The 27,103-nt window shown below is 38.1% G+C and overlaps 2 protein-coding genes across 2 annotated transcripts; one reads left to right on the forward strand and one right to left on the reverse strand.

Moving 5' to 3' along the window:
- The first annotated feature begins 3,581 nt into the window (after positions 1–3,581).
- LOC131948571 (fibrinogen C domain-containing protein 1-like) lies at positions 3,582–5,006 on the forward strand. The gene is made up of 2 exons (XM_059310163.1): positions 3,582–3,670; positions 4,284–5,006. The coding sequence occupies exons 1-2, from the start codon at positions 3,619–3,621 to the stop codon at positions 4,961–4,963; spliced, it is 732 nt and encodes a 243-aa protein (XP_059166146.1). The 5' UTR covers positions 3,582–3,618; the 3' UTR covers positions 4,964–5,006.
- A 20,173-nt stretch (positions 5,007–25,179) lies between these two features.
- LOC131948565 (ficolin-2) lies at positions 25,180–26,813 on the reverse strand. The gene is made up of 2 exons (XM_059310158.1): positions 26,741–26,813; positions 25,180–25,901 (listed from the first exon to the last, which is right to left on the reverse strand). Exons 1-2 carry the CDS (start codon positions 26,790–26,792, stop codon positions 25,222–25,224), a joined length of 732 nt encoding a protein of 243 aa, XP_059166141.1. The 5' UTR covers positions 26,793–26,813; the 3' UTR covers positions 25,180–25,221.
- Between the last annotated feature and the right edge of the window lie 290 nt (positions 26,814–27,103).

Consider the following 27,103-nt stretch of genomic DNA (forward strand, 5'->3'; position numbering starts at 1 on the left):
ATAAAGTTTATAATTGTTATTTTTGTTTGTTTTCGTTTTAGTATAAGACTAAGCTTAGGGTTTTAACCAGTCTGGTTTCGACCAGGCTTGCACTGACCTGATAGTTTAATTACATAAGCCTAGGGACGTAATATAGTCATCCCCTACCAGGGCTTACATTAATATTAATTCATATTGAAAGTCAACGAGAAAATATTATTTTAGTGCCTATCAATTTCTTTACTATTTTTTACTTTCAGTTCTGTGGGGGGGGGGGGGTTGCGGGTCATTTACTTTTTATAAAAGGGGTCGCCACTCGAAAAAGTTTGGGAACCACTGATTTAACCCCATCTCCCGTACATCACGACGCCGACCCCAACCCCATATAGTGTCCAAGCGTCCCTTTTCACGCGTCTTTTCTTTTAGATATCATAGTATCTAGACAAGATGTGTTTTCACAGTCGAGCAAAGTCCAAAGTTGTATTACTGTTGTTTTTTTGTCTAGTCTTTACTGTTGTGTGCTGATGAAGACCTTGGGTTAAAACGCCCATAGTACATGTAATTGTCTTTAACGTGTGAGGTAACTAACACTATCTGTTTCATTACTAAATGACAATAAATTTACAACTCGAGCTAGTAAAACTTGAAGCTGGAGTCAGTAGAAATGGATCTACAACTGAAGTAACATGAATATATCTCCAGCTAGAGAAATAAATCCAGGGCTGGGTAGTAATATATTTCTATAGCTGGAGATGGTAAAATATATCTACATCTCGTGTTGGTAAAAATATATCTACAGCTGCAGTTGGTAAAGTTGTATCTATGTAAATATGTTCAGCGAATAAAGATGCAGATGGTAAAAATGTTGAGGAGGCTGATTTCAGGACAAAAAGTTTACTGCTCCAAAACTGGTCGAGGGGAGATAATTGGATTGAATTTAAATTTTGGTGGATTGCGTCCCTTCTCAGTACTTTAAATCAAAGACATTAACTTTCACTTAATCTAACTGCTATACTTTATGCAAGCTCTGTAAAAAAAAAAATTCTTCAAATGAACACATAAATTTTAGTTTCTTTTATCGTAAATGTATCACACATCTGGTAACGAAATACGTTGATGAATGAATTTGTCATAAAACTAAATACAATTGAAGTTTTTTTGGTATCAGTGTTTCTTTCAGGCATCTATTCCTGTGAAGTCACTGTAAGTCACTGTATTTTCTGTAAAACTATTTTTGGTTTGGCCTTAACATCAAGTGACGTCGCTGAGCCGGGGAAAGTTTTTAGTTTTTTAGAAAACAATGTGTTTGTTCTGAACTTTTATAATTAAAGTGGTCTTTCTACCAATGAATATATCAATAAACTAATTAACGTCTTTAAAAGAATTTGTGATTCACAGTTTGGTAAAAAGGACCATTATTCTCTACCTAAATACGTATTTTACAGCTCTACACATAGAGCAGATTTTCTCATGTAACCAAACAGACAAACAAATAAATATAAAAACTAGTAAACAACTTGAGTTTTTAGTAGTGAAATGGACTACCCGACAACCTTTGGATAACTGTGGGTTTTGGGGGTCATCCGTCTGTCACTTATCGTCACAAAAGAACCAGACCCCACATTCAAAATAACGTCACACCTCAGAAGGTTTTGTCTTTTAAAAACACCTATTTCGGGTCTGACCACACTATCCCTTCATATGCTGAGGTAAAAAAAAAAAGGTCAACTCTACTTCACCTGCCCAGTTTCTCGCCAAGTCTCAGGCAACATGTTTTTATCGTTTTAAAACACTGATTTCGGCCGAGCATGGGTCTGACCACATTATCCCTTCATTTGTTTAGGACACAGAAACAAGTGAACTCTACTTCACCTGCCCTGTGTCCCGCGTGGTCCCGATAGGCAACTTTATCCTTCACGTATTCTTTTAAAAATGAAAAAAGAATTGTCATTTTTGTGTTGTATCTCGAAATCGTATCACCCGCATGGTAACTATTACACTATCATCTTAATACGATAATGTACTGCACAGTAAGAAACCAGTTACGCGAATAGGCCCTAGATTAGCCGATTACATAGCTAAACAAACAAAGATTTATTTAAAATAATTAAGGTCTGAAATAGTTAAGTATAGATTCAAGCTCTAGATAGAGCTAGATCTAGGTGTAGATTCTATTAGTCTCAACACAACGACCCTAATGTGACCACAAAAACGTCCTATTTCTCAACCAGCTGGATTATGTCCACATGTACAATATTATCCACCCTGATTCAACATCTGTTACACCACATATATTGTGATATAAATCCTATTATTAAGGTTAGATAGATGAGGGAGACAGTTAATCCAATGACACTAAACAAATATGCTTGGTGTAATGTTGCTTAATGCGTTAAACAAAATACAGCCCGTATCGTGCCGTGGTACACTTAAGCTATTTTGTGTTTGTTTATATGAAGATACTGGCGTCGCTAAGTCGTGTTTCACCCTATGCAGTTCACCACCCTACTGCTCTTCTATTGTGTCGCTATTGTATCAATATAACATGATTTAGTGATGATCTCATGCGATTTATGGATTAACAATATACTCGTCTATTACCAGGATACCCGTATCCACAGATCCAATACTCTCTATCTTAGAGAATAGCTTACAGCTAATACGGTCCCGTGAGGTGATTAGGCATAGGCTAAAGAAATGTCACAGGGGCGTAGTAATATTTCTGTTCCATGACCAAATGTCGGACAGTCTCCAAAGGTAGACTGTCATCAGATTTTAGCATTTACTTACTTGTTACGGTAACGGGGTATTTGAGAAATGCAGACTCAGATGTACTACAGTTTTAGACATTTAAAGCAAAACAAGGGTTGCTGTAGTGTAACCAGCGGCTCCCGAAAGTGGCCGGCGATGCCCCTGAGATCTGGGCGGTCACCGAGGGTAGCTGTACCTCAATATTATAAAATAGGATTAATGTACACTCAAGGCTTTCATGCAGCACGCTGTTGGCGTCTGGGAGGTTGCAAGTACAACTATACGCCACAACAACTAAAAATTCAAGAATAATATTTCCGGCTTTGTTTGCATTTAAATAACTCACTTTAAGAAAACAACGCCAGGCGTCTGAATTTACAAGATTTTTAACACGATGATATAACCTTTATCAAATGATTAGTTACTCCATCGTGTTGTACTAGATCGCAGCAACGCGCGCGACGAGCACGCCAGTAAATAAAAAAAAATGCCAAAAAGGTCTACTGTGCAGGCGACTGCGGTTACTAAGTTCTACTAGTCATGCACGCATCTATAAAGTTATGGTTAAATCTTACTGTTACGGAGTCAATGTATGATAATCTAAAGGGCGCAGTTAGATTGTGGTGATCTTGAAGGGAATCCAGATATGGGGAGAGAGAAGGCAAAGACACAGTGGTACAAATTGAAGGGACAGAGTCACGATATGGCTTTATATTATGAGGGGTTGGTAGGTAAGTAAAAATGTCATATAACACTATCTGTGTTTATCGCGCGACCATCTTCGCCCCTGGTTGTGAAATGCAGCTAGGTCTTATGTATAAATACAACGAGTTAGCCCCATCAACAATCTCCTAGCTTTGTCTCTGACCGACGCGAGTCAACTTTTAAATGATCCTGCAACTTTGTGTCCTGTGTTGCCTTGTCTCTGGTGTCAGTGCAGGTGAGTGCGACGTAAGGATTGAATGAGTAGTTTTCACTCTAGATGATAAGGCTGCACATAATGACATGTGTGTCCTTTTTCTAGTCCTTGTTTCTACTCAGGCTAATGGTATCTTCCCTGCCCAAGCCTGGGGTCCCTTCGCTATCCCGGCCAATGGTCACTTCACTACCCACGCCAGTGGTCATTTACCTACATAGAACAGTGATAACTTTCCTACCCAGGCTAGTGGTCACTACTACGTTCTTCTGTAACACGTTTTTGATTAAAAGATATTTTTGACGATATCTGAAAAGTCGATATTTTAAACACTAAATCTTTATACTTTTAATTATTATAATGCTTGTAAATTTTATTTCTTTTAATTTTTATATAAAGCCACACTTTCTTTTGTAGGCAATGACAGCACAGAATATTCCCTACCCTGGTCAGTGGTTACTTTTATGCCCAGCCCCATTAGTCAATTTCCTACTCAGGCCTGCTCAGTTGTCACCTAATCAAGATGACATATTCTTTACATCCTTACTTTAAAAAAAAAATTCTACAATTTTTGTAAGTAGACGCTGTATATTTGTTTCTCTAAGTATTATGTATTGAAGAAACTTTCTTTTTGCAGACAATGGCAAGACATACAATGACAACAGCACCAGATCAAAACGTAGCAGTGTGGAGGAATTTTTCACCCCCAACACTTGCTTGAATTGTGCCAGCTCCCAACCCCGACAAGTGGTCATCCTGTCAAACGGATTTCAAGTGATGTGTGACACGCTGACAGACGGGGGAGGATGGACGGTGATACAGAGAAGATTCAACGGACAAACAGATTTCTATCGGGGGTGGGAGGAGTACAAGTATGGGTTCGGAAATATGACTGACGGAGACTTTTGGCTAGGCAACGAAAAGATTCATCGTCTGACGACAGAAAGGCAATACGAGCTGAGGGTCGATTTTACATTTAATGGTCAAAACTTCTACGCAAGATATTCAAGCTTTTGCGTGTATGGACTTGCGGAGTTTTATAAGTTGAAGGTCAGCGGCTACTCAGGGAACGCTGGTGATTCTTTAACTCAGAAACACAACAACATGAGATTTAGCACATTCGACGTAGACAACGACCCGGTAAGCGATAACTGCGCCCTCGCTGGTCGCGGAGGCTGGTGGTACAATAACTGTCATACTGCAAACCTGAACGGAAAATGGGGGAGCACTGTATTTGGTGTGGGTGTGAACTGGTTCGACACAACAACGTACACTGCTTCGGCTACGTTCACTGAGATGAAAATAAGACCGGTTTAATGAGACAATGTAGCCTCTTTCTTCTTAAAGAAATAAAATTGCTTGAATCTACCTTTGTAATTGGTTTTTGATCTTACAATAATATCATTTAGCTATTTAAAGGCTTTGTGTGTGTGTGTGTGTTTGTGTGTGTGTGTGTGTGTGATATTAATTTAAAACACTTCCCTTTATCCAATTGAGCTGAAATTGGGCACAGTGGTAGATCTAGAATTGCAATGCAAGAACATCAAACTTTATAATGATTAGACAGGCAATTAGTAATTTAGATGGAATTTAAATTTATTTTAATCAATAATAAAACGGCGAGGTAACAAGATAAAATACTAGCGATCGCTTGATAAAGGGCCACCAATGGTTAACTCTTTTGGCCGATTTTGTGACTTGCGAGCTTAATATTATTTTATGGTTTAGGCGAAATAAGCATATTGTTAATTTTTTTCTAACCTACCAAAAATGCCTTAAATAGAAATAAAGAACGCCAATGTCACCATGTGATGGTATAGGCATTTCCAGAGAGAAAATCTCAAGAATGTAGACATATTTTCTGTCGAAATAATTCACCCGAATTCGAAAAAAGAAAATATCAATATTTTTTTATTTATTTTAAGTGCATTTATATATATAAAGCAAAGTGTTCGGGTGCCGGATAGGGCACATCCCGGCGATGATGGCCTCTATAGTTGAATAGGCCTTATGGAAAAACTGTTGGTCAGACTCAAAGCCCTCGACGAGTGAAATTCTTCTTATACGATATATATATATATATATATATATATATATATATATATATATATATATATATATATATATATATATATATATATATATATATATATATATATATATATATATATATATATCCATCCTGATGGCACACCGCCTTGAAGTGGTGGGATGGCTTGTGTGCCCCAGCGACCCCCAGAGCTATGCCGGCGGGAGCCTAGTGCTCCTGGCAGGTCTAACCAAGTCGGACAGATCTGCGTGGGTAGGGGCCAGACCAAACGTTGTGCCCTGGTCCTGTGGGTAGGGGCCAGACTTGTGTCCTGGTCCTGTGGGTAGGGGCCAGACCAAACGATGTGCCCTGGTCCTCCAGGTTGGGGGTTGTGCGATGGTCTAACTACTCGTCCACATAAAACAAAAGACAGTTACAGAAACCAAAGCCAAATCCGAAACAAATCCAGTCCTCGGGAGAATCAGGGCTCCACTTAGGAGAAGTATGACGCAATGCAGCCAAATCCGTAAGGAAGCTACAGAGCCGACCCCCCTTCTTCAACCGAGGAAAACTAAATCCACAGCCCCAAAACTACTGTCGCAAAAGAAACCTATCCTCATAGGAACATGGATCATCAGAACACTATGGGAAGCAGGGAAGTGTGCACAGGCAGTGAAAGAAATGCAACAGTATCATCTTACAGTGCTTGGCCTGTGCGAAACAAGATGGAACACCTTTGGAGAGACAAAATTCCAGACGGGAGAACCACTGTTATACTCGGGAAAAGAAAATGAGGACGACCCACGAGAGGCAGGCGTAGCCTTGCTATTGACAAAGGAGGCAACAAAAAGCTTGATGGAATGGGAACCTGTATCTGATCGAATAATTAAAGCTAGATTTGAATCCAGGTTTCAAAAGACCTCCATTATCATGTGCTACGCTCCTACGAACAACGCAGACGAGGAAGAAAAAGACCGTTTCTACGAAGAGCTTCAGTCGGTGGTTGATAAGGTACCCAAGCGCGACATGCTGATCCTCATGGGTGATTTAAATGCCAAAGTAGGCAAAGATAACAGAGGCAGGGAAATGGAGATGGGAACCAATGGCCTAGGGGAAATGAATGAAAATGGTGAACTCTTCGCAGACTTTTGTGCCTCAAATGAGCTTACTACCGGCGGTACACTTTTCACCCACCGAAGGTGTCATAAAGCCACCTGGATATCACCAGATCATCATACCGAAAACCAGATTGATCATGTCGCGGTAAGGCGTCGTTGGAGGGCCTCACTGCAGGATGTGAGAGCAAAGCGAGGAGCAGACATAGGATCCGACCACCACCTGGTTGTTGCTAAACTGAAGATGAAGCTAAAGGCAAAGAAGAGGCAACATGAAGTTAATCCACGAAGAAGATTTGATGTAAGTAAACTTAAGACGCAAGACAACAGGACAAATTTTCAGGTCACCCTAAAGAATCGGTTTGAAGCTCTACAGACAGAAGAGAAAGATCTTGATTCAGTTGAACACACCTGGGAAGTATTTAAGCAAGCCACTATTGAAGCTTGCGAAGAGGCTCTAGGAGGTAGAGCGCCCAACAGGAAGCCCTGGATCACAGATGATACATGGCAGAAGGTGGAAGAAAGAAAAAGCCTAAAGAGCGAACTAAAGCAAGCAAAAACACGGCAGCAAAAACAAGCAGCAGCCGCTCGATATAACGAAAAGGCTAAAGAGGTGAAAAGGAAACTAAGAAATGACAAGAGATTGTTTATAAATGAAATGGCAGAGCAGGCCGAAACAGCTGCCAGTAAGGGAGATCTCAAGACGCTCCATGCAACAACCAGAGCTCTGAGTGGGAGGAAAACCAATACCAACAGGCCAGTGAGGAGCAAAAATGGTAAACTTCTAACGTCAATTGAGGAACAATTGGCACGATGGAGAGAGCACTTCCAGGAAGTACTAAACGGTCCAGCACCTCAAGATCCACCAGACCTGGAGCCAGGGGAACCCCTTAACATCAATACCGAGGAAATCACCAGACAGGAAATTCTCAACGCCTTAAATAGTTTGAAGAGTGGCAAGGCAGCAGGACCAGATAATATCCCAGCAGAGGCATTAAAACAAGGTGGGGAAGAAGTAGTAAATCGACTTCATAAATTACTTAACTTAGTCTGGAACACAGGACAGATCCCAACCGATTGGAAAAGGGGCCTCCTTGTGAAGTTGCCTAAGAACGGTGACTTATCTCAGTGTGGAAAATGGAGGGGTATTACCTTGTTGTCCATACCAAGTAAAGTCCTTACCAGAGTTATTTTGGACAGAATGAAAGAGGCGGTTGACCTTAAGCTAAGAGAGGAACAAGCAGGATTCAGGAAGGAAAGGTCTTGTACAAATCAGATAGCCACTCTTAGAATTATTGTAGAACAGACGATAGAATGGCAAGCCCCGCTTTACATCTGCTTTGTTGACTTTGAGAAGGCCTTTGATAGTGTGGATAGGCAAACAATATGAAATCTGTTGAGACACTATGGTGTATCTGCTAAGTTAGTGGAAATAATCCAGCAACTTTACAATGGATTTTCATGCCAAGTTAGCCATGCAGGGAAACTGTCTAAAGAGTTCCAGGTCAACACAGGTGTGAGACAAGGATGTCTGCTGTCGCCCCTCCTCTTCTTGGTAGTTCTCGACTGGGTGACACGCACAGCCTATGCCAGTTCTGGAAAAGGTATTCAGTGGACACTCACGGGGAAACTAGAAGATCTGGAGTTTGCAGATGATCTTGCCTTACTCTCGCACAGGCTACAGGACATGCAAGAAAAAGTTGATGCATTAGGAGCCATCTCGCAGCGCGTAGGTCTGAAGATCAACAAAGAAAAGACGGAAATGATGAGAATTAACAATAAACAGGAGGCTCCAGTGTCAATAGACGGAAGACAGGTAAATGATGTGCAAGAATTTGTCTACCTTGGCAGCAAGATCAGCAAAACGGGAGGCACAGAGGAGGACATACGCGCTAGAGTTAATAAAGCCCGCTGCGCTTTCACAGTCCTGCGACCCATATGGAAAAGTTCGGCCATCTCCATTACCACAAAAATTAGGATATTTAACTCTAATGTCAAGGCAGTTCTGCTGTATGGAGCAGAGACATGGAGAGTCTCCAAGGCAAGCATAGCAAAGATACAGACCTTCATGAATAGATGCCTTAGACAGATACTGAAACTGAGATGGCAGGACAAAGTGCCGAACTTGGAACTATGGAGGAAAGCTAGGCAGGAGCCTATAGGTGTGCAAATAAGAAGGAGGAAGTGGCGCTGGGTGGGTCACACACTGCGAAAGGCTCACACAAATGTTACACGCCAAGCGCTTGAGTGGAACCCCCAGGGAAAGCGGAAGAGAGGGCGCCCAAGACAGACCTGGAGGCGGAGTCTTCTTGAAGAACTGAAGCCAATAGGGATGTCTTGGGAGATGTCAAAATTAATATCCGAGGATAGGAAGAAATGGAAGGAAATGGTGGAGGCCCTATGCTCCATAAGGAGCAAAGAGGACTAAGTGAAGTGATATATATATATATATATATATATATATATATATATATATATATATATATATATATATATATATATATATATATATATATATATATTAAAATTGACGAACCATCCTTCTAATATTTTGTGAAATAGTAGACCAGCCCTGAAGAGTAGCTAAAAGAACTTTAATCCCGTCGGAAAAAAACCTAAGGGTCGTTAGATTTGTCCAGATGCCGTGTTATCTTAAATTAACAATTGTTTGTGAAAAAAGTAAACAAAGACTACGTCATTTGGTCTATGTACAGTGGAAGTAACTTTTTAAAGTAATAATTTAAATAATTTTTATACTATTTTAAAGAAAAAACAAAAAACAAAAATCACAAAGTATAGCATTCGTTTAAATAGATATTTCGTTATAAGTTATGTATTGTACTGAAATTGTAAACATTAATTGCTAAAGTCACAAGGTTGACAAAACATTGTATACGGGTTTGATCAACGCGTTACCAATTGAATATTTTTAGAAGTTTGACATTTTTGTTCTAAAACTGGGATAGTTGCAATGTAAACGACACCGGTGCTATATTTCCCGGATATTTGATGCTGGGCGTGGGTTGGTCCACACTACAGTTTACACACCATAGGGCGTGCTGTATGAAAGCCTTGGGTGTATGTTATTAAGTAGAGTACCATAGGTAATCGTGTGCAATCCCTAGTTCGGATTATTCATCGAATTGTAGATGTCCGCCGTGCCCATGGTGTAGGGTGCTCTGGTCAGGAGCCACCCATTGAATCAAGTAGATGAATCAAGTAGTACCCCTTGCTCTGCAGGACGTCAAATCAACTTCTATCATATGCTCATGTAGCCACAATGTAACTCGAGGCACCGAGGACACACCTTATTCGATTTAGTAATCGATTTTAGTAGTTCTCCGTTTTCCTAGTGTATGGCGATCCGCTTTCATTCAAATTCATTAAAACGTATATATGCGCCGTAGTGCTCATGGGGGAGCCCTAGGTGCAGCGTGTCACACAACCCCCGGGGCGCCGGGTAATGCGCATGTGCAGTTCGACCTTTGAATCAAGTAGTAACACTGATCGCTGTGCAGGACGCCAAATCAACGGACCCCAGGACAAGCAGACAAACACACATTTTATAGTGTCAGTAGATCAGAACACAAAATGTCATAGGTTAAAACTAGCTGAAAAACGTAGACAAAATTTAGCTTGTTGTAAAAACACTGCCGTGGTTATTTAAAAAATGTCACAATTGTAATCATTGATGTAGTAGGATGAAATTTCGGAGAGAGCAGACAGAAGGAAGAGGCGGGTCTCTGGGTTCGGGGTAGGGAGTTTCCAAGTCCGTTGCGGTTTTTAACGATTCAAGTATTTCTTACGAGTGCCAAATGTCGTATCTCTAAAAACAGACAAAGTAGGTTTATTTATAAGCTAATTCTCTAAACGGCTTGCCCGTACTACCTGTACATTATAAAAGGGCTGGGGGTCTTTTTGAAATTACTAATTATTTGTACAATAGAAAAAAAAGAATTTCTATTTTCTTTCGTAAATTATTTAAATAAAAGATAGATTTTAAAAGATTTTAAGAGGAAAAATGGTCCCTCTTTGCCTCGGGTCCCTATGCCTTCCTTAAGCTAGCTTTACGGTAGCTACGCCACTAGTTCGGAGCCGCGTACTTCCCAATATCACCACCAGGTTTGGCAGTAATTCTTGTTCCCTGTGATTAGACCATTCAGGTTGAATCACTCGAGCTGCCTAGGGGAACCCTACAAATTCAAAATCAATTTAACTGTGAGTCCCGTAATGTGTTTTGTGTCAACCAATGTAGGCAATGCAACACTTTTTATATTGGGCAAGCGGGAATACGGTTGTCTGTCAAAGTCAACCAAAACCTACGATCGATAAAATAAAAAAAAAACGAAGACAGTCTTCATGGGATTTAACACTTTCATAGGAGTGATCATTACACAAAAACTGACTTTTGAGTGACCGCTGTTCGGTTTTGCCATAATTTTAAAGACCGCCTGAACACGGAAACGCGGCTCATACTTAGATTGGGTACATGGGCACCGGATGGTTTTAATAAACAGGTATCTTTCATCTAACCCATGAGTTCCCAAACTGTGGGAAGGGGAGGGATTTTCTGGGAATCGCCAACTGGTAGACTATACCCTAGCATTGAAAAAAAAAACAAATATTTAGAATAATATATGAAGTTCGGCTTTACTAACATAACTGGAAATTGAATAGAGAATAAACAAAGCGTACTGTGCAAAGTTGTTCTCATTCATTAGTCTATGTGTCACACCCCATTTTGTCTATACGTGTGACTTACTTGATAACTCAAGATTTCTGTTATACTTTTATTTACACAATATTCATATCGCCCCCCTCACACGGGGCATCATATTCACAAATATCCAACATCATGAAATAGAAATAAGAGTATCCATAAAATATTACATTAGTTATTGAAAAACTTCCAGACACAAAATTACGTCTTTTCTCACCAAGTCTCAGAATTACACTCTATCCAATATGGCTACCCGATCGCACTACTTTTTTCTTTCGCGCCTGCCCGTGCGTCCACAATATTTTGAGTTTTATCTTCATACATAGCCTTCCCACACCCCCACTCGTAACATTCATTCACCCCACACAAATACTCCTACATTTGACTGTTACACTATGAAACCTTCAGAACTAAAAAGTCATTTTGAGTAGAGTCAATCGGAACACATCTAAAAAGATAAGTAGTTATTTCGTCGGCATGAAGCTAGTTGCGAACGTTATAGACTTAGACGAACAGAAAGTTTTCACCAAGAAACACAACCTAAGTGCAATCATCATATGAAGTCGTATTAGAAATTACCAAGCAGAAAAAAAAACTCACACAATCTTCTCCTATAAAAACAAAACAAAGAAGTAAATTAACTGTTGAGAATGACATGATGTTGGCTTTAACAAAAACTCAACCGCGAATGTTGAGGCTTGTTAATAGCATGTAATTTCACTGATCGTATACAAAAAGTTATCGATAATAATTCATACTGAAAATCTACGAGAATATATTATTGTAGTGCTTTTCAATTTCCTTACAAATTATGAATTTTCAATTCAGATGTAACTAGCACTATGTGTTGTATTACTAAATAACAATGTATTTACAACTGGAGCTGGTCAAACTTGAAGCTGGAGTCTGTAGAAATGGATCTACAACTGGAGTAAGGTGAATATATCTGCAGCTAGAGAAATAAATCCAGGGCTGGTTAGTAAAATATTTCTTTAGCTGGATATATTAAAATATAGCTGGAGATGGTAACATATATCTACATCTCGTGTTGGTAAAAATATATCTACCGCTGTAGTTGTATCTAGGTTAATATGTTCTGCGAGTGAAGATGTTAATATGTTCAGCTGGTAAAAATGTTTATGAAGCTGATTTCAGGACAAAAAAAAGTTTACTGCTCCAAAAAGTCTTGCTGTGGTCAAAGGGAGATTAACGGATACAATTTCAATTTTGGGTGGATAGCTTCCCTTACATTATAGAATATTGTGTTGTATTACAGGTCGAGGATGAAGGGGGTCTCTTAAGGAAAGTTATATATGTGCATGCTCTGTTAAAAAAACAAAACAATTCTTCAAATTATCAGACACATTTTAGTTTTTTTTTGTCGTCAATGTATCATCTATCTCGTAACGATATACGTTGATGAATGAATTTGTCATAAAACTAGACACGGTTGAATTTATTTTCGTATCAGCCTTTCTTTCCTTCAAGCGTCTCTTCGGGGCAAGGGGGGAGGGAGGAGAAGGCCACCGTCTACCCCCTCCCCCCGTTCCTTCCCACCTCCCCACCTTCCCACCAATCCCCCACCCGGATAAAAATACATCTGAAAAACTGTTTGCTATTCGTAACTTAAAAAAAACAATTGTATAAACAAAAAGAATATAAACCTATTGAGTTTACTGTATTAGTAAATCTTGTGTTGGGGAGATAATCATTTTTATAAACAAATAACTTAGTTTGCTTTCTTTTAATTAATTCTAATCTCTTTTAAACAATTTTTACATTGCAAAATCAACAAGTTTGAAAAAAAAATGAATGTTTAATATAATCAATAATATTATAAAACTATAATTCGATTCTTTTAAACATTTGATGTACATTGTTGAACAGACTTTCAAAATATGCTTTCTGAAGGAATAATGTATGATTGTATGTATGATCCGTGTGACAATATTAAAATTTTTCTACATCTCCACAGTACATAAAATACTTAAAAAAAACTTTTTAAAAAACCACGTTTTTCTTGTGGACTAAAAAGTAGAAAATAACTATTTACATACATTTGATGACAAAAAACGTGGGTACGTTCACCATCAAATTTCCCGACCCATCTGCCCGACCCACGTTTTTTGTCATCAAATGTATGTAAATAGTTATTTTCTACTTTTTAGTCCACAAGAAAAACGTGGTTTTTTAAAAAGTTTTTTTTAAGTATTTTATTTTCTCCTTTTTAGTCCGTTGCTACACATGAAAAACGTGGTTTTTAAAAAGTTTTTTATATAGTTTATTTTCTACTTTATCTAATCACTTGATTAAGTATGACTTGACTAAGTGTTTTTAAATACACGGACTAAACAAATCTTGAGCGACCGATACGCTTTAAACAGAGAAAGGGTGTAATTTACGTTGCTGGCGTGGAGATCTACTCACGAATCACGTGATCAAATCTCCCATAAACAAACAAATAAACGCGAAGCTGAGTTAAGGAAAAACGTGTTTATGTGTATTTTAGCATGCCCAGCGTACCAACCGTGTCACCGTTAACAATGTGTTACCGTGTCCGTTCTCCTTTTTAGTCCGTTGCTACACATAAAAAACGTGTTTTTTTTTAAGTTTTTTTTAAGTATTTTATTTTCTCCTTTTTAGTCCGTTGCTACACATGAAAAACGTGGTTTTTAAAAAAGTGTTTATAAATACACGGACTAAAAATCTTGAGCGACCAGGATTCGGACCTGGGTTGTCGCGGCCACAACGCGAAGTACTAACCACTATACGATCACGGCCAGCGCGCTCACATCGATTGGGGCCGAAGTAACTGTGTCAATAGGCCTCCAGTCTTGTCGGTATCTTTAGAAATCATGTCCTCAATGTTATGGTCCTTGGGGCGTAATTAAATTAAGCTAATTACGGTCACTAATTGCTAGTTTTTATGATTGCATCTGAAATTGTTAGGCGAAAGTAGCATGCATGCCAAATTTCAGGTCTCTAGAGCAATCAGAAGTGGGCTAATTTTCGATGTCAATTTTAACAACAAACATCCAAACAACCAAACAAACAAACAAACGCGAAGCTGAGTTAAGAAAAACGTTTTAAAAAGCAAGCTTTAGTCGCATGTGTTTCTTAAGTCGGTAGAACGTGCCTGGGTCCACCTAGCTCTGATGGATACCTGACTCTCTTTAAGGAGAGTAAAGGCGATTTGGCATAGTGATGACAACACTACTACTTCATATGCCGATGTCATACTTCACCGAGAGGTTCGAAAGCGAACTTTTCTTTTTTAAACATAATGTCTAGAGAACTTTACTTTTTTAAACATAGTGGCTAGAGAACTTTACTTTTTAAAACATAGTGTCTAGAGAACTTTACTTTCTTAAACATAGTGTCTAGAGAACTTTACTTTTTTAAACATAGTGTCTAGAGAACTTTACTTTTTTAAACATAGTGTCTAGAGAACTTTACTTTCTTAAACATAGTGTCTAGAGAACTTTACTTTTTTAAACATAGTGTCTAGAGAACTTTGCATAACTATGTGGGGGTGGGGTGGGGGTGGTAGTGATAGTGATAGAGAGGAAGAGAGGGGACTGCAAAGGCGCGCTTGCAGCTTGTTTTTTAACTGATCCCAGAAGAGAATTATATATATAGATGGTGTCTCGTGTTGTTATTTTTATGTTTTTTTTTAAAGTTATATTATTTATTTTAAGTACATTTCCCTTTTAAACACTGTCATTCTTTAGTAAGTACTTTTTAATTAAAAAAATGAAAATTAATACATATTTTTTTTACGCAACAGCTTGTGTTAGCTGCTGTAGTAGTTCTGTTTATTATTTACAAAACGACTATCAAGGTGCCAGTGGCGAAACTATAAAATAGAAATAAAAAATATATAGGTCTATATAAAAGTCCATCCCTCCCTCCCCCTCTTCCTCCGGCGAAGGTCCCTAATGCAGCAAGACAGATGATTCTTCAAGAAGTACACCTATCCCCATGCGCAGGACACCCAATAAGCGGACCCCGAATGCTAAGACAGCCCCTGGGGATCTCGGGACGCTCAACTACACATTCCCATAGGAAACCGTCACTCCAATAAATTTTTGTTTTAAAATTAGCCCTTAAAACAAAGGGAAAAATAATATACAAGAGCGTGGGATGGTGTCTATAGAATAAAGATAATCCAACCGCAGCTTCAGTCATCTTTTTACAAAACAACCATACAGTCAAAATTGCGGGGTCTGGCGGCACTGTAGTTCCGCCCCTGAAGGTGAATATATCTCCCACTGGAACTGGTGAAAGAAATCTACAGGTGGTTGGTAAAATATTTCTATAGCTGGAGATATTGAAATATAGATAGAGAGGGTAAAATATAGCTGGAGATAGTAAAATATATGTACATCTCGTGTTAGTAAAAATATATCTGCAGCTAGAGAAATAAATCCAGGGCTGGTTAGTAAAATATTTCTATAGCTGGAGATGGTAAAATATGTCTACATCTCGTGTTAGTAAAAATATATCTACAGCTGCAGTTAGTAAAGTTGTATCTATGTAAATATGTTCAGCGAATAAAGATGCAGGTGGTAAAAATGTTCAGGAAGCTGAATTTAGGACAAAAAGTTTACTGCTCCAAAATGTCTCGTTGTGGTCGAGGAGAGATAATCGGATATAATTTCAATTTTGTTGGATTGCGTCCTTTATCATTACTATCAATAAAAGACCGTAACAACTAATCTAACAACAGCTATACTGTGCGAACCCGAGGGTCGTGTGGATGGGACATTAGGGTTGTGTGGATGGGATATTTTAGGGTTGTATGGATGGGATATTTTATGGTTGTATGGATGAGACATATTAAGGTCGTGTGCATGGGACATATTAGGGTCGTGTGGGTGGGACATACTAAGGTCGTGTATTTATATATACGTATATATATATATATATATATATATATATATATATATATATATATATATATATATATATATATATATATATATACATACATATATATATATATATACATATATATATATGCATATATATATATTTATATATATATGCATATATATATATACATATATATATATATATATATATATATATATATATATATATATATATATATATATATATATATATATATATATGCATATATATATACATATATATATATATACATATATATATATATATATATATATATATATATATATATATATATATGTATATATATATATACATATATATATATGCATATATATATATATGTATATATATATGCATATATATATACATATATATATATATATATATATATATATATATATATATATATATATATATATATATATATGCATATATATATACATATATATATATATATATATATATATATATATATATATATATATATATATATATATATATATATATATATATATATATATATATATATATATATATATATATATATATATATATATATATATATATATGGTCTAAACAATTCGATTTCGTTCGAGGAGCGAGGGATCGCGGTAGACGGTGCCCTCCCCCCCCCCCCCCCACAAAGAAATGCCTGAAAGAAACACTGATACCAACCAAAACAATTTCAACTGTATGTAGTTTTATGACAAATTCACTCATCAACGTACATCGTTACCAGATGGGTGCAAAGCGTTAGGGGGTGGCAAACGGGGCGGTCGCCCCAGGCCCCGCGCTTGAATTAAGGGGCCCCAAGCTTCAGCACCGCCACTGTTGTCTGAAATAGTTTGTAAACTTAAATAATCTTTGCTGAATTAAATTAGATAAAACTAAATAGTCGAATTACGACAATGATTGTTTTAACTGAGGCAACGGTTGATGTTAGTGACTTATCGCCTACATGAACTGGGACAGAACGTCATTTGATACTAAGACATTAGTGTCATACCTAGCTGTATGCAGGGTACTGTCGGTCGACTCACCTTTGACCTGAGGGATACGGCGGCCGCGAATTAGCCTGCGACCTGACATGGGAGGTAAAATCTGGAAAACACGTAATGAGATAGCCTATTGTTTTTAGTGAGCAGGCGGGGGTGCCTGTAGTAGACAGTAAGTAACCTGTAAACTTAAATAATCTTTGATGAATTAAATTAGTTAAAGCTAAATGGTCGAAATACGTAGTAGTGCCTGTAGTAGACAGTTAGTAACCTGATTGTGGCTTGCAGAGGAGGGGTAAGAGGATGAGGACATGCTAAGGGCATATAGAGTGTTTATCCCTATAATCTTAATTTATATATTGTAGGGGCATCTTTTATGTAATTATGCTTATTCACTACGACACGTTTGAAAGGCATCTATTCAGTAATTATGTTCATATTCATTTTATATATTGTCAGGTCATCTTTAAATACATTATACTTGTATACATTTTTAAATTTTTGAAGGGCATTTATACAGTAACTAGCCATCGGTACCCGTTAGACGGGCAATTCTGGTGTCTTTTAGCTCTTTGCTCTTTTAGATATTTATCTCTGGGGAGCGGCATTTAAAATTGTCCGGAGGAGGGTGTGGGGATCGTGCATGCGTGTGGGGGGGGGGGAGGGTCTATATTTTTGTATGAACTACTTTTTTTTTTACTTCGTTCGGAGATGAAAGGAGAAGAAACGGTAGAAATGCCTGAAGAAAATGTACATACCTACGGAAAGTGAGTAATGAATTGAATTGTAATTCAGCTTTTTTAAAAAAGTCATTATCGAAAACCTAGGTAAAGAAACATTTTATTAATCAAGAGCATTGGAATGAAACATTGTTAAGATTATGAAAAAGGGGGGTTTTGTTTTATGAACTGTCTATTTTTATACTTGTTTAAAATTAATTAGACTATCAATACCTATTAGAAAAATTAAAACCAAATTATATACAGTATTAGTCAACAGAATACTATATTCAATGCACTCGCTGATTACGAGACTTAAAATTAAGAGACTTAAAAGATTTCGTTAAAAACCCGGCTGTTTTATATATTAGGATTATGTCCATATTCATTTTGGTGATTAAGCATACGTCTCTTTTAATTAGTTGTTGGGATATCCACATAATAGTTAAGACCATAGTGATTTTGTGTGCTTTAAAATAGTCTAGGGGTACCAAACAAATTATACAGTCTATACTGTTTGATGTATCGGGCCGAGATCGTTTTATAGTAAACTTCTCCTAATTTCTCAAACGTCTAAATTACCGGCAGTCAGAGCATGCCATCGCGAAACTCATAAATAAGGTGAAGCTGACTGTCACATGGTTCACTTTCTAATTATAAACACGAACCTTCTCTTGTGAGACCGCGGTCTTCACCGGTAATGTCATACATGGACGCTCTATAAACGCGCACCTTTTCTTGAATGGCTGCGGTCAGAGATCCAGTAACTTAGTATTCAAACTGGGAGATTTTTTCTTAGGGTTTGGCATCCCATAGATTTAAATGTACAGTTATCCTTTACCTCACACCACCAACTGACAACCATCCCAGTGTTCTACCCTACTGAGCACCCGTGATTACATTTGAGAGTCATTTCATTTGGATATCCATAGCTGTAAACAGTGTTTTTTCACGATTCGAGCTTAGTCCTAAAATCTATCAGTTATTCTATTTATCCCCGGCATCCACACACTCTGCACGCCACTGTTAATACTCGATAAATTGAGAAAATATCGATACTATCCCCCGCCACTGTTAATACTCGATAAATTGAGAAAATATCGATACTATCACCCGCCACTGTGGACCGCATTAGCGTTGATTCAAAGTGATTTCCCCATTTTTCCTCGACACCATGTTTACAAGAGAGATATATTTCGCAAGTATGAATCCGGTGCATCAAAAGCGAGGAAACGCAATTTAATAGAAGAATTTGTTAAAGTACAAGCAGGCGCGATGGACAAGTAGCCTACATACACTATCCAAAGAAAGTCGTTAAACAACACAAACTTTATGATTTGGTTGTGGATTCCAATGTCTCAAATGTAGGACGTAACAAAAAGGACTACAATGAGTTTACTACAATTTGTGGTGATGACGGTAATAATGAATCCTTGAGTCATTTATTATCAGCTGCAAAACCCACGAACTTTTTAATATTTGTTTTATTTTTTATTTTTCAAGCAAAAAGCTATTAACAGAAACAAGCAACGTTTCAAAAACACTTCAAAATAAACAAATAATTTTCTATCAGTGTCTTTATGTTAAAACTAATATTAATAAGCAGCTTCAAAATACCATATATATCTTCATAAATATTAATTCGCGATGAGAAGAAGAAAAAATGGCTCACTGTACATGATTTAGACACCAAAGGAAAAATATAAGGCCCATCGCGGATGGTTGGCCCTAGACCCCGCGTATCCCTAACGCCGGCTCTGCCCTAATATGTCCCATGCAAACGAACCTAATATGTCCCATACAAAAATCCATTCGTCTACCGTCTGGATTTTGTCGACATTTACAGATAATCCTTCCTGATTCAACACCTGTTACAGCAGGCATATTATAATAAATCCTATTATTAAGGTAAGATAGACGAGCAAATCGGTTAATCCAACGACACTAAACAAATATTATTGGTGTAATGTCGCTTAATCCGATGAACAAAATACAGCCCGTATCGACCCGTGGTAAATTTAAGCTATTTTGGCGTCGTTAAGTCGTGTTTCATCCGATGCAGTTCACCATCTACTGCTCTTGTATTGTGTCGCTATTGTATCAATATAACAGGATTTAGTGATGATCTCATGCGATTTATGGATTAACAATATACTCGTCTGTTACCAGGATACCCGTATCCACAGATCCAATACACTCTATCTTAGAGAATAGCTTACAGCTAATACGGTCCCCTGAGGTGATTAGGCATAGGCTAAAGAAATGTCACAGGGGCGTAGTAATATTTCTGTTCCATGATCAAAATGTCGGACAGTCTCCAAAGGTAGACTAGACTGTCATATCAAATTTTAGCATTTACTTATTTGTTACGGAAACGGGGTATTTGAGAAATGCAGGCGCAGATGTACTACAGTTGTCAACATTTAAAGCAAAACAAAGGTTGCTGCAGTCTAACCAGCGACTACCGAAAGTGGCCGGCGATGCCCCTGAGATCTGGGCGGTTACCGAGGGTAGCTGTACCTCAATATTATAAAATATGATTAATGTACACTCAAGGCTTTCATGCAGCACGCTGTTGGCGTCTGGGAGGTTGCAAGTACAACTATACGCCACAACAACTAAAAATTCAAGAATAATAGTGCCCGCTTTGTATGCATTTAAATAACTCACTTGAAGAAAACAACGCCAGGCGTCTAAAATTACAATATTTTTAACACGATGATGAAACCTTTATCAAATGCTTAGTTACTCCATCGTGTTTTACTAGATCGCAGAACGCGCGCGACGAGTACGCCAGTAGAAAAATTAAATGTCAAAATGGTCTACTGTGCAGGCAAATGCAGTTACTACGTTCATCTAGTCCTGCACGTGTCTATATTTATGTGGTTAAATCTTACTGTTACGGAGTCACTATAAGATAATCTGAAGGGCGCAGTTAGATTGTGGTGATATGGGGAGAGAAAAGGCAAAGACACAGTGGAACAAATTGAAGAGACCTAGTCACGATATGGCTTTATATTATGAGAGGTAGGTAGGTCTGTAATTATGTCACATAACATTATCTGTGCTTTATCGCGCATTGGCTGACCATCTTCGCCCCTGGTTGTGAAATGCAGCTAGGTCTTATGTATAAATACAACGAGTTAGCCTAATCAACAATCTCCTAGCACTGTCTCTGACTGACGCAAGGCAACTTTCAAATGCTTCTACAACTTTGTGTCCTTGTGTGCCTTGTCTCTGGTGTCCGTGCAGGTGAGTACGACGTAAAGACTGGATGAGTATTTTGTCAGTCTACATGATAAGGCTGCACATAATGAAATATGTGTCCCTTGTCTTGTCTAGACCAAAGCAACAAGTTGAGCAGAGCCAGGTATTTTCCATGTATTAGGGCTATCTCTCTCTCTCTCTCTCTCTCTCTCTCTCTCTCTCTCTCTCCGTACAGAGCTCTTGGAGCTGCCTAAAGGAGGTCACATATTTCAGCTTACTTTACCTTCACGACATTTTCTATTGAGGCTAATCTCCCCGGGGTTCTAATTCGGGACTTTATTGTTTAGCTTTTATACAGTTTAGTTGCCCGATTACGCCGATCCACTAGTTCTTTTTCTAATTTCAGTTTTCTTACATCTGTAAGAGCTTTCAACTCGTGACTATTGGGGTTTGAAGCCATGTTCTTTCAGCCCTCCCACTACGACCATCAAGTGCAAAACAGAGCGTAAAACACAAATTTTCTTTGTATGCAGCTCAACTCAAGAAGCGGTAATTTATTCAACTTGTTTAGTGGTCATTCCCATATCAAGTTCAGTGTCAACATTCTTGCCTAAGCTAGTGGCCCCTTCGATATACAGACCAGTGGACACTACACTACCAAGGTCACCTGTCACTTCGCTACTCGGGCTAATGGTCACTTCCCTACCCAAGCCGGTGGTCACTTTGCTATCCCGGCCAATGGTCACTTCACTACCCACGCCAGTGGTCATTTACCTACACAGACCAGTGATCACTTTGCTACCTAGGCTAGTGGTCACCTACTACAACTTTCTTCTGTAATAAGTTTTTGCTTAAACGGTATTTTTGACAATATCTGAAATGACGATATTTTAAACACTAAACCTTTATACTTTTTATTATTATAATGCATGTAAATTTTATTTTTTAATTGTTATGTAAACCAAAACTTGCTTTTTGTAGACAGTGACAACACACAATATTCCCTACCCTGGTCAGTGGTTACTTTCATGCCCAGCCCCTTTAGTCAATTTGCTACTTAGGCCTGTTCAGTTGTCATCTAATCAAGTAGAAATATTTTTTACGCCCTTACGTTTTAATATATATATATATATATATATATATATATATATATATATATATATATATATATATATATATATATATATATATATATATATATATATATTCTACAATTTTTGTAACTAGAAGCCATATGAATATTTCCATAAGTATTATGTATTTAAGATACTTTCTTTTTACAGACAATGGCAACAAAGACAATGACAACAGCACTAGATCGAAACGTAGCAGTGTGGAGGAATTTTTCACCCCCAACACTTGCTTGAATTGTGCAAGCTCCCTTCCCCGACCAGTGGTCATCTTGTCAAACGGATTGGAAGTGATGTGTGACACGCTGACGGACGGGGGAGGATGGACGGTGATACAGAGAAGAACCAACGGACAAACAGATTTCTATCGGGGTTGGAATGAGTACAAGTATGGGTTCGGAAATATGCATGTCGGAGACTTTTGGCTGGGCAACGAAAAGATTCATCGTCTGACGACAGAAAGGCAATACGAACTATGGGTCGATATTTTTTTTAAGAATCTCAAATTCTACGCAAGATATTCAAGCTTTTGCGTGTATGGAGCTGAGGAGCGTTATATGTTGAAGGTCAGCGGCTACTCAGGCGACGCTGGTGATTCTTTAACTAAGAGACACAACAACATGACATTTAGCACATTCGACCGTGACAACGACATTGTAGGACAGAACTGCGCCATTGTTAATCACGGAGGCTGGTGGTACAGTGACTGTCACTCTGCAAATCTGAACGGAAAATGGGGGAGCACTGTATTTGGCGAGGGTGTGAACTGGTTCGACACAACAACGTACACTACTTCGGCTACGTACACTGAGATGAAAATAAGACCGGTTTAATGAGACAATTTAGCCTGTTTTTATCATCAAGAAATAAAATTGCTTGAATCTACTTCAATAATATATTTTTTTTTGAACTTGCAATAATATCATTTAGCTTTTTAAGGGCTGTGTGTGTGGAGGGGGGGGGGGGGGGGGTTGGTGTGTTATGTGTGTAATATTATTTTAACACACTTCCCATTATTCGATTGAGCTGAAATTTGGCACAGTGGTAGATCTAGGATGACAATGCAAGATTATCAAATTTTAAATAAGTTAGACAATTAGTAATTTAAATGGAATTAGAATTTACTTAAGTCAACAATAAAACGGCGGGATAACAAGATAAAATATTAAGAGGGTCACAAAGCTTTAACTCTTTTGGCCCATTTCGTGACGTACGAGCTAAATATTATTTTATGGTTTAGAAGAAAAAAGTGCGTTTTTAATTTCCTTTAACCTACCAAAAAAGTGATTTAATAGAAATAAAAAAGGCTAATACCACCATATGATGGTATAGGCATTTCGAGAGAGAAAATCTCGAGAATGTAGCCATTTTTTTGAGTCGGCCAACCGAAGATGTCAAGAATGCTAAGAAAGAGGGGGGGGGGGTGTAGACGGCACAGGGCGACACTGTTTGGGGGGGGGGGGGGCGACACCTTTGGAAAAATAACAATATTTATAGAAAAAATGATCATTCTAATCAAATAAATGATTAATTAGAGTCAAAATTTATTTTAAATAGGAGTACAATTGACAAATCCCGACAGTGGGAGGGTGGGGGGGGGGGTAAATCTGATAACTATAAAGAAAATAATACTATACTACATCCAGCTGTGCTTATAACCGACTATAGGTACACATCGTTAGTATTATATGTGCACAGTTTAAAGCTATCACGGGGATAGGGGGAATGGGGTGATACCAATTAACGTTGCAAAATTTGCATCAGGAAAACGGTTTTCTTAAGAATGGGAATAATTGACACGCCAATCCACTTATGGGGTATGGGCGACACCAAATTTATTAATTTACTAACAAATACAATAATTTTTTCCACTTGAATTAGAAACGTTTACCGTTAAGCCCCTAACAGCTTTTTTTAAGGTGTAGGCTTATACACAAATTGATGCCTTTGTGACAACAAATACAACGTCCACCAAAGTACATTGGGATGAAGTTTACAAATCAACATATGATTCGATCAAGCAAAATCTTCTACTACAGCCTACGTGTGTGGGTGTGTGTGTTTGTGAAAGCATGTGGAGGAGGGTGGGTGACACCAGTAGAACAATAGTTGTACATTTTATTGTGCTTAAGTAGTTGATTTGTTATCTCCGGTGTACGATAGTTTAATGGGTTATTTTTCTATTCTTATTAAAGGTTGTATGATATGTAACAGAAATCAGTGAATATTAATTAACGGAATTTTATCTTTGTAATAATTATTTTTCAATATATATAATACGTTAAATAAAAACATTTTTTTTCAATTACTAATTATTTCTACAATAGAAAAAAAAAGAATTTCTATTTTTTTCGTTAATTATTTAAATAAAAGATAGATTAAAATTCCCGTTTTAATTTTTTTTAAAGAGGGAAAAGGGTCCCTCTTTGCCTCTGTTCCCTATGCCTTCCTTAAGCTAGCTTTACGGTAGCTACGCCACTAGTTCGGAGCTGCGTACTACCCAATATCACCACCAGATTTGGCAGTACTCCTTGTTCTGACGGAGAATTTTGGCTGGGCAACGAAAAGGTCCATCGTCTGACTACAGAAAGACAATACGAGCTGAGGGTCGATTTTACATTTTACATTTTACAATTTACAAAGCCTTTAAATAGCTAAATGATATTATTGTAAGATCAAAAACCAATTACAAAGGTAGATTCAAGCAATTTTATTTCTTTAAGAAGAAAGAGGCTACATTGTCTCATTAAACCGGTCTTATTTTCATCTCAGTGTACGTAGCCGAAGCAGTGTACGTTGTTGTGTCTAACCAATTCACGCCCACGCCAAATACAGTGCTCCCCCATTTTCCGTTCAGATTTGCAGAGTGACAGTCACTGTACCACCAGCCTCCTTTGTATGCAATGGCGCAGTTCTGGACTACAATGTCGTTATCAAGGTCGAATGTGCTGAATCTCATGTTGTTGTGTCTCTGAGTTAAAGAATCACCAGCGTTCCCTGAGTAGCCGCTGACCTTCAACTTATAAAACTCCGCAAGTCCATACACGCAAAAGCTTGAATATTTTGCGTAGAAGTTGAGACCATTAAATGTAAAATCGACCCTCAGCTCGTATTGCCTTTCTGTCGTCAGACGATGAATCTTTTCGTTGCCTAGCCAAAAATCTCCGTCATTCATATTTCCGAACCCATACTTGTACTCCTCCCACCCCCGAGAGAAATCTGTTTGTCCGTTGGTTCTTCTCTGTATCACCGTCCATCCTCCTCCGTCTGTCAGCGTGTCACACATCACTTGAAATCCGTTTGACAAGATGACCACTGGTCGGGGTAGGGAGCTTGCACAATTCAAGCAAGTGTTGGGGGTGAAAAATTCCTCCACACTGCTACGTTTCGATCTAGTGCTGTTGTCATTGTCTGTTTTGCCATTGTCTGCAAAAAGAAAGTTTCTTCAATACATAATACTTAGAGAAACATTCATATAGCTTGGGAAGGGAAGTGACCATTTGCCTGCATATCGAATTTTAGTAGGTAAGTGACCACTAGTTTGGGTACCGAAATGACAGGTGACCGTCGTAGTGTTGTGTCCACTGGTCTGTATAGCAAAGCGAACACTAGACGAGGTAAGTAAGTTGCCACTGAACTTGAAAGGGAATAACCGCTGACCAAGGTGAAGAAATCACCGCTTCTTGAATTTAGTTGGGTACAATGAGTTTTGTGTTTGATACTCTGTTTGGCAATTGGAGATCGTAGCCGCCGGACTAGAAAAAACATAACGTCGTACCCCAATAGTCACGAGTTCAAAACCATTACAGATGTAAGAAAACTAAAATTATAAACAGAACGAGGGTGGTCGGCATAGTCAGGCCACTCAACCGTATGGCTGCTGAACAATGAAGACTCGAGTTCGAACCCCGGGCAGATGAGGCTCGATAGAAAAAAAAATGTGAAGAAAAAGTAAGCTGAAACCTGTGGCCTCCTTTTGGCATCTACGAGAGCTCTGTGTGGAGAAATAGAGAGAAAGACAAAGAGAGAGAGAGAGAGAGAGAGAGAGACCCATTACATGGGAAATTCCAGGCTCTCCTCAAACTTGCTTCTTTGTTCTTAGTCCATAAGATTACGGAATTATTTAGGTATATTTATGCACAAACTTTTATTTTGTGAATATACTTATGCATCTGCACATTCATATATATATATATATATATATATATATATATATATATATATATATATATATATATATATATATATATATATATCGTACTAACCTGCACGGGCACCAGAGACAAGGCACCACAGGACACAAAGTTGTAGAAACATTTGAAAATTCCCTTGCGTCAGTCAGATACAAAGCCAGGAGATTGTTGATTAGGCTAACTCGTTGTATTTATACATAAGACCTGGCTGCTTTTCAAAACCAGGGGCGAAGATGGTCAGCCAATGCGCGATAAAGCACAGGTAATGTAATTTGACATATTTACAGATCTAACTACCCCATCTACTAAAGCCATATCGTGAGTTTGTCCCTATTGTTACTCTACCCTCCAATTTGTACCTCTGTGTCTTTGCCCTCTCTCTCCATTTCAGGACTCCCCCACCACTATCCAACTGCGCCCTTCAGATTATCATAC

Source organism: Physella acuta, unplaced genomic scaffold, assembly GCF_028476545.2.
Source record: "Physella acuta isolate Inbredline_101_S28 unplaced genomic scaffold, ASM2847654v3 ptg000648l, whole genome shotgun sequence".
Classification (NCBI taxonomy): Eukaryota; Metazoa; Mollusca; class Gastropoda; family Physidae; genus Physella; species Physella acuta.

What these genes read in the sequence shown, in the direction of transcription:
- LOC131948571 (XM_059310163.1), top strand. Translation starts at nt 3,619, where the DNA reads ATGATCCTGCAACTTTGTGTCCTGTGTTGCCTTGTCTCTGGTGTCAGT. An exon ending in TGTCTCTGGTGTCAGTGCAG is followed by an intron (nt 3,671 to 4,283) that starts GTGAGTGCGACG and finishes TTCTTTTTGCAG; the next exon opens with ACAATGGCAAGACATACAAT.
- LOC131948565 (XM_059310158.1), bottom strand. Translation starts at nt 26,792, where the DNA reads ATGTTTCTACAACTTTGTGTCCTGTGGTGCCTTGTCTCTGGTGCCCGT. An exon ending in TGTCTCTGGTGCCCGTGCAG is followed by an intron (nt 25,902 to 26,740) that starts GTTAGTACGATA and finishes TTCTTTTTGCAG; the next exon opens with ACAATGGCAAAACAGACAAT.